At 30.8% G+C, this 8,143-nt stretch overlaps 1 protein-coding gene across 2 annotated transcripts; it reads left to right on the top strand.

Annotated features, from left to right (window-relative positions):
- The first annotated feature begins 2,116 nt into the window (after positions 1-2,116).
- Positions 2,117-3,851, top strand: LOC114174896 (transcription factor bHLH93-like). Of its 2 annotated transcripts, none has more exons than XM_028059631.1 (4): positions 2,117-2,768; positions 2,972-3,145; positions 3,224-3,391; positions 3,476-3,795. In XM_028059631.1, exons 1-4 carry the CDS (start codon positions 2,187-2,189, stop codon positions 3,509-3,511), a joined length of 960 nt encoding a protein of 319 aa, XP_027915432.1. In that variant the 5' UTR covers positions 2,117-2,186; the 3' UTR covers positions 3,512-3,795. The 2 variants fall into 2 exon arrangements, with proteins under 2 accessions (XP_027915432.1, XP_027915430.1); XM_028059629.1 differs by having other exon boundaries at positions 2,118-2,768; positions 3,472-3,851.
- The last annotated feature ends 4,292 nt before the right edge of the window (positions 3,852-8,143 follow it).

Here is an 8,143-nt window from a genome sequence, read left to right as displayed (position 1 = left end):
CATAGTTTTAAGACGAAGGTCGGTACCCCATAAATGGATTGCTCTCAGGTATCAAGGATTTGGGATGGCTCTAGCTAGTGAACTTAATCAGCTCGTGGTCTTCGTTCATCAGCGTTGGTATGATGTCACTGTCCTTTAGCTTTTTTTGTGAGCACACTTTTTTGACTCTCAAATGCTCTATCTTGTCAATTTTCTTTCTTTTTAACAACTTGAATGTTCACACACTCTCTTATATCTAAATCCATGTTCATCTTCTCAAGGTCTTCCCATTCTTTTCTGCGAGGCCCTTGTGCTTCCGATCTAGCCATGTTCGTCGTTCTCACCATTTAGTCTAAGTAGGGTTGTCCTCGACCCCACGATAAGTAACAAATGTTCTTACAAGATTGGGATAGTCTTATAAGGCCACTGATACTCGATGCTTCAGGTGGATGATCCTTCTCTCGTCTTCTCTTCTAATCGGTCTGAGTAGTAAAAAGAGGGAGGTACCTACAAAAGGTACTTTGATGCTTGAGTTAGTATTCAGTTGTTATCGATCTTGGACAAATGTGTGATTGGCTAATTAGAAAACATACCTTTTATCCTTACCACTATTGTATTTATAGGGCTATTTGGTGGGTATGTTGGTAATCACAAGCTAATCTCGATCAAAATATGGTGCAACCATACTAGTTACTTGTTCTTACAAAAAATTACCTGATTGATCCTACATAAATTAGTCTATTCTTCGGAACAAGTGTGAGTTCTGATCTGCCACAAAGGAGAGAAGTCAGCCTACAAAGACTCCAACACTCAAATTAATAAAGAGTATTTGGTGAGTATGAGATTAAAGAGTGAGTATTGGATGAGTGTACTCCCTGTGATAACATACATATATGTATAGGCTTTCGTGGGCCTTTTAGTATGTAGAGAATAATAATAAATAAGATAAGTTCTTTATATAATAACAGATTAACATATATAATAACTAGATTCAATTTATTATAACTTGGATTTTGTTTATGTAATTACAAATATCATCTTTCCCTAATTTTGGGATATCACATTTGGATCTTGTGTTTATTGGACCGTTTTAAGTCTCACAATAATAATATATTTTGGATGTAGTATGTACACTACTAAACCTCTTATAATGGTTATGTTATTCCTCTTTAAGACCATTTTTGAGTTTAGTGTCCAATCAGACCAGTTCATATTGAATTGGGAGGAGGGTGGAAAGGAAAAGAAATGAGGGTAGAGAGACTCAAGAAGAGTAAATTTATGAATTGAAGAATAAATACATATATGTTATATTTGCATGAGAACCCGCTAGTTTGTAGGAACGGATTCTAAGCTATATTCATGTTCTCATGAGAATATTTTAGGCGATTCGTGGGATAACACTGAAATCCCATCTCTTTATTTTTGCGAAGATTTGCGAGAATAAATGGTAATTTTACCATTATATCCTTATCACATGACTGTTGCAACATCCACGTTGCTCCATTTTTTTGTTATTTTTGCTGATAGTAATCGAGTTACTAACCAACTATAGAAGAGAATCAGTTTCGTCACCGATTCTTATGTGCTTGCAAAAGATGTTAGAATCGATTAACTAACTCATTCCATGAGAGGTGTGGAATGGTGGGTGGACATGGGAGGTACCGATTATGGAACCAGTTCCTTAGGCACAATTCTATCTATATTTATTATTAGGTATAGAAGTGGAATGGAATAATGATGTTCCTTGGATTTATATATATATATATATATATATATATATATATATATATATATATATATATATATATATATATATATATTAATTTTTATTATAAAGATAAAATAATAATTTTATATTTTAATTTATTAAAATATAAAGATTAATCCATTCAAATATAATTGCAAATTTATCTTCACATTTTTTCTAAAACTATGGTACACCCTTAAAATTTATATATTAATATATGAATTTCATTATATATTAATATATTTACAGTATAATATGTAAAATAAAAATTATAAAATAACTTGATGTAAAAAATAAATTTCAGTTCAAATGAAATTTAATTACCGGTAGTGAAAACCTTGGCCTACTGACCTATTTCAGTTTAAATTATTTTTTAAGTTGGGAAAACATTATTGCTTGGGAAGGTCACAGAGTGACAGTGTCTAGATAGTCTTCCCTGTGGAGCAGAGAAAGAAGAGAGATGGAGCTTTCTCAGCTTGGTTTCTTAGATGAATTGGTGGCTCCAAGAAGAGAGACATGGAATGCTCTGTCCAGTGGGTTCTTGGAGCTATTGTCTAATGGTTGGAGTTTTGACACTTTTCTTGAGAACCCATCTTTCCCCACCTCTAACTCTCTGTTTGCTGCATTTTCAACACCCATAGACCGCAGATTTGAATGCCCTTTCACCAATGAACTACCACCATACCCTTTTCCTGATGCCTTCACAATGCCATTGCCGCACCTTCACCCTGCCAACGATGATCCCCCACCTCCACTTCCACCCACACTGGAGGATGAAGATGTTGCCTTTTATGACAACAACAACAACAACTTTGAAGAAATCAAGAGTGTCTGCAAAGTTGAGGAACAAGGTGTTGAGAATCCACAAGGCACAGAGATTCCACTCTTCAACACAGGCATGTCTGATGATGCAGAGAGGAAACAGAAGTCCAAAAAGCTAGAGGGACAGCCCTCAAAGAATCTCATGGCAGAAAGGAGGAGAAGAAAGCGTCTCAATGACCGTCTTTCCATGCTTAGGTCAATAGTCCCCAAGATCAGCAAGGTCATTTCCAAAACAATGTCTTTTGCTTTTTTTTTAACCCTTACTTTTCCCTTGTTGTAATGTCTGAATCAGTATAAGCGAAAGCGAAATTGGAATTCTCATGTTTGGCTTACATCTATAACATGACCCATACTTGGTTTCTTTGTTTTCTTGATTTGCTGTGTGACACTCTGAATTGAGCAATATCAACTTTAATTTAACAGATGGACAGGACCTCTATTCTTGGGGATACTATAGACTACATGAAAGAGCTCTTGGAAAGGATTGGTAAGTTGCAAGAAGAAGAGGGGGAAGAGGGCTCAAGTCAGATTAATCTGTTGGGAATTTCAAAAGACCAAGTGAAACCAAATGAAGCAATTGTAAGAAACTCCCCCAAGGTACTCTACCAAACCAAACCAAACCCCCTGACTTAAAGCATAATCACAGACCCACTTTCTCAATAAATGTATTTGCAGTTTGATGTTGAAAGGAGAGACCAGGACACCAGGATCAGCATTTGCTGTGCCACAAAGCCTGGATTGCTACTATCAACCATCAATACATTAGATGCATTAGGCCTTGAGATTCAGCAATGTGTTGTAAGCAGCTTCAATGACTTTTCAGTGGAAGCATCTTGTTCTGAGGTATGTATTCTATTTGGTCCCTTCAGTCTTAATTGCATGCTTGAAACTCTACCGTAAACTTACTCATTTCATGGTCATAGGTAGGTGAACAGAGAAATTGCGTTAGCCCTGAGGAGATAAAACAATCACTATTCAGAAATGCAGGGTTTGGTGGGAAATGTCTCTAGGAGAAAGATGGAAAATTGATAAAACAATTTGCAGATGGTGTTAACGAAGCAACTCTCCTTCTTTAGTTTGTAATCCATGGAATTAGGCAAGTAGAAGTTTTAGTGAGATTAGGAATAAGTTGGCTATGATTGACGATTTCCTTCTGAAAGCCACACCCTGCATTTTAACATATATTAGGGGGCTATCCCCTTAGCACATGCTGCAGTTTCACCTTTATAAAAAGTGTTCTTTTTTAAGAAGGGATCTATAATGAAGAATAATTATTGCAAAGGCCACAATTAAGTGGAATCAATTGACATGGTAACATGATTTTTGCTGTGACTATTATGCTAGGTCAACGATAAAGTAAAGCTTATTATGACCATCACTTTAATGTCACACAATCCAACAATCAGATTGTGGTTACTGTTTTGGCAAGTGAAATTTAGGTTTGTTTTCATATACGACCATGATCACTTATTTTGTTTCTCTTCTTTTGGCTAGATTATAATCCATATATTACTGTTACAAAGCACAAGGTTCGCATTACTGGTTTGTGGTCAAATAATTTGTTTCAACAAACAAAGCTCCTGTTTGGATAAACACTTAGTAGGTACTAATGAAATAAAAAAATAAATGGAAATAGAACAAATAAGACTTTTATATAGGTAAAATCAAGAAGAAAAGAAAGGTTGTAAACATTCAAAATGTTGCCCTGTAATAATTATCCTTCAGCAAAAGCTTGAAACTGCGGCTGAAGCTTCTGCTTCAACGTGTTCTTGCATTATTACATGGTCTTATGAAAACAATAGATGATAGCTGAAGTTGTTCAAAGAATTCACCGTTCAAAGGAAAGCCGTAACTTGATTTTAACTGTGAAAGAAAAATGAAGAAAAGGTATGCATGTATGAAGAAAGGCAAATGGCAGTGCAGAAACATTTTTGGTGTTGGCAATGCTGCAATGAAGAAAAGTCCAATTTCAGAGTCATTCCGTTTTTGTTTGTTTGTCCAGCCACGTCAGCTTTCACGTGACTTGTTTTCACCTTTGGTGTGGTTGTTTTCAGCTGGCCAAGTTGATCTTAAGAGACCATTAAATCAGAGAAGGGAACTTCTTGAATTTCACGAGTCATTGACCATGAATATCTCTTTCGGTATTGGAAATGAAGAAATTTTAACATCAAAGACTGAAATTTTAGCATCAAAGACTGCCATCGTAGACTGCCATTTAGTCCCTGAAAATTCCGTGAACGTATTTTTAACGGCCTTCTGTGTTTTAAGAATTTGGGTAAACTCCAAAATTTATGTGAGTTTATGGGATATGCTTCATAATCCAAAAAAAATCCAGTCAATTAATTAAAATAAATTTATTTGAGTTTTAACGTTATCAAGTTAATTAACTTTATAAATATATATATATATATATATATATATATATATATATATATATATAAACTCAATATTTTAGTTGGAAATTAAAAGCTAACCCTAAAATTAACGATAGGATAGGTGAAACAAAATTCATATTTTCAAATCCAATTCATAATTACAACAAGTTTATTTTAATACATTTATTTCAAATATAAATTTATATTATTGGATATTAAGTCCAATTCATTTAATTAGATTTAAATAAAATATAGATTGGATAATTTTTTAGATTTTGAAAATTTTAATATTAATGTGAGTTTGGATCATTTTAGATTATGTGAGGTTAGATTGAATTGCACACAAATGAACGCGTTGTTCAAGTTGTGTTCAAGTGATACAAGGTTGAGTAACGTTCAACTTAAGTCATACAATATTGATTTGTGTTGAGCCTAAAACAAGTTAAATCATGTCAAAATTAAGTCAAGCTAGGTCGGACTTAAATTACGTTGGATTAATTCAAACCCAAGACAAGTTGTTAGACTACGTGAGATTTAATCTCAAGTTTGGACGAGCATAAGTCAAATTGGGATAAACAAGATCATTATTGACTGTGATTCAAAATAGTTTTTCAAAACTCAAATATACCTACACATTATAGACTTATACAAAAGTTATTGATAATGAAAGTTAATTCTATCAACATTGTTATAAGAACACTTGTTTTCTTTTTTTTTTTTTAATTAAGTGGTACTCAAATGTCAATTTCTATAAATGATTTCATGGAATAAAGAACAAAGATTACATATTTTATGTATGCTTAAGGGTTGGAATAATATATAAACAAAAAATGATGATAATTATATAAAACAGATAAATGTTATATATGACACTATTTTAGGAAGAAGGGATTGGGGTGTGAGATCCTTGGTAAGGGTCTTACACCAACACTATTGAAATATTTTATTCTGTAAAAGTGTAACCCAAAGGATAACCAACTTAATATAGGACTATTAGTTGTATCAAACAAATAAGTTTCATTCAATACAATAGAAGTTTCTCTTATTTTTATTTATAGTGTATGAACATCTATTAAATGACATTTTAATTATCTAATATAAAATGTAAATATGGAATATAGTTACTTTTAAGTGTAGAGAAAATTTGAACTACACAAAGAAAGAAAATTTAAATTTTGAAATTTAGATCTAAATTAATAACTCAAATTTGTCTATATTTATTATGTTTGAGTCACATCTTTCAAGTTCATTTCCTTATAATGTAAAGTGCTGAATCCAATCTCCAAATATCTAACGGTGCACACTGGAATAGGTCTAATTTTTAATGTCTTTTTTCTGTTTTTTTTTTCTGTTTTTTTTTTCTGTTCTAACAGATAATTTAAAGAATAAAAAAGACGAGGGAACATAGCAAGTAAAATCTAAAATTGAAAGTTCAATTCTATGGGAAATAGAAATAGAGAAAAGAAATTTGAAAATTATATAATTTGATTGACATAAGAAATAAATTGTATGTGTGGATAATATGATTCCCATTATATCCTTTCACTTTATATATACAGCAATTCAATATAACTTTCTATTTGTTTTTTAATCTTTACTTCATCTATCCAAACTAAATTTAATTCCCATATTATTCATCTTTATTCATTACCCCACCAAACATGGAAAATGTTGAGACTATGTAGAATGATGTTTATATAAATGTATGTAGTGAAAAAGTAGTTTTTGAGTAAGGACAAAACATTGGTTTTTTATATACAAGTAACGTCAAAAAGAAATGTCCCCAAAATGGTTTTTGATACTGTGGGCGCTTTCTGCAGTTTTGAATTATGTCACCTCCCAAGAGGTTTTATAGAAATAAAGAAAGAGTTATTAGGTTTTAGAAAATGATAACACCTATATGTAAGTTTTTATATTTAGTTTGTAATTAGATTTAAAAATGAATTTAGAGAGTGAAAATTAGTGATGTGAGAAAAAAGAGATATGAACGTGATATTGTTTGGATAAGGAAAAGGACAGTGAAAAAACTAAAGAAAAAAATTTATTCAAGCGATATAATAACTTTAAAATATTAAAATTTATATATTTAATAAATTATTTTTATTAACACAAATTTATTTTAATTAAATATTAAATTAATTTTTTATTTGTTTAATTTATAATTTTAGTTTTATTATAATTTTTTGTTCTTAATATCTTTATTTTATTATTTTATTAATAGATTACATTTTTAATTAATTATAACATATTATATAACTAATTAATTTTAAGTTTTATTGTAATGATAAACATGTATTTATTATGCATATATCTTTTTGATGTTTTGAGATAAAATAAGTTATGAAAATTTTATCTTATTTTCTATATTTGAATTTTTCTTTTGCAATTTCTTCAACTTTCTTCAATGTCTATGATGATTCGAATATCATTGAACTCATGCAAAGCATAATTCAAAAATAGTAAAACTAAAACAAGATGGATATAATATCTATTGATAAAACAAATGACCACAAAGTTTCTCTCTCTTTTTTGTGACTTTTTTTCTGTCTTTGTCTCTGACAGATGTGACAAACATTATGAGTGTACATTAATTTCCTTTTCTATTCTGAATATCTCTGTTGTTGAAGTTTATTGTCAGCACTTATGAGTGTTGTGTTTGAAACTCCAAGCATTGTTGGTTAAATTAAATGTTATCTTTAAAGCCTTTTGAGTTTATTGTTTTGTATTGATTTGGTTTGTGTGGTTACATGGATAACTTTACCAAGGTAAGGTAGTATGCATGCCTGCAACAACTAACCTTATGTTGGTATGGCATAAAGTAGTAAGAGTTGTTTTCTTAGGAACAAAAACTTTGGTTCAGCTTTCACTTTTATGTGATTTTCTGTAAAAGTTCTAACATAATAAAGGTGCAGTAAAAAAGTTGACAACAATTAAAAAGTTTCAATATTGAATATTCAAAAAAATAAAGAAGATTTGGATTTGAATTAAAGCAACCTTTTCCAAAAATGGCTACACAGACAAAATGTCATTGGATACGACAACATTTGAATTTTATAATCAGGACAAAGCATTTGATTCAAAATTCAACTAAATATAAGGGTGTATCCAACAAATTTTCTTTTTAATCGAATTATATATATATATATATATATATATATATATATATATATATATATATCATTATTTGAATTTCCTTTATGTTTATTTTTAAATATATAAT

The sequence above is a fragment of the Vigna unguiculata genome, chromosome 3 (genome assembly GCF_004118075.2).
Source record: "Vigna unguiculata cultivar IT97K-499-35 chromosome 3, ASM411807v1, whole genome shotgun sequence".
Taxonomy (NCBI): Eukaryota; Viridiplantae; Streptophyta; class Magnoliopsida; order Fabales; family Fabaceae; genus Vigna; species Vigna unguiculata.
This window is presented reverse-complemented; position numbering and strand designations above follow the sequence as displayed.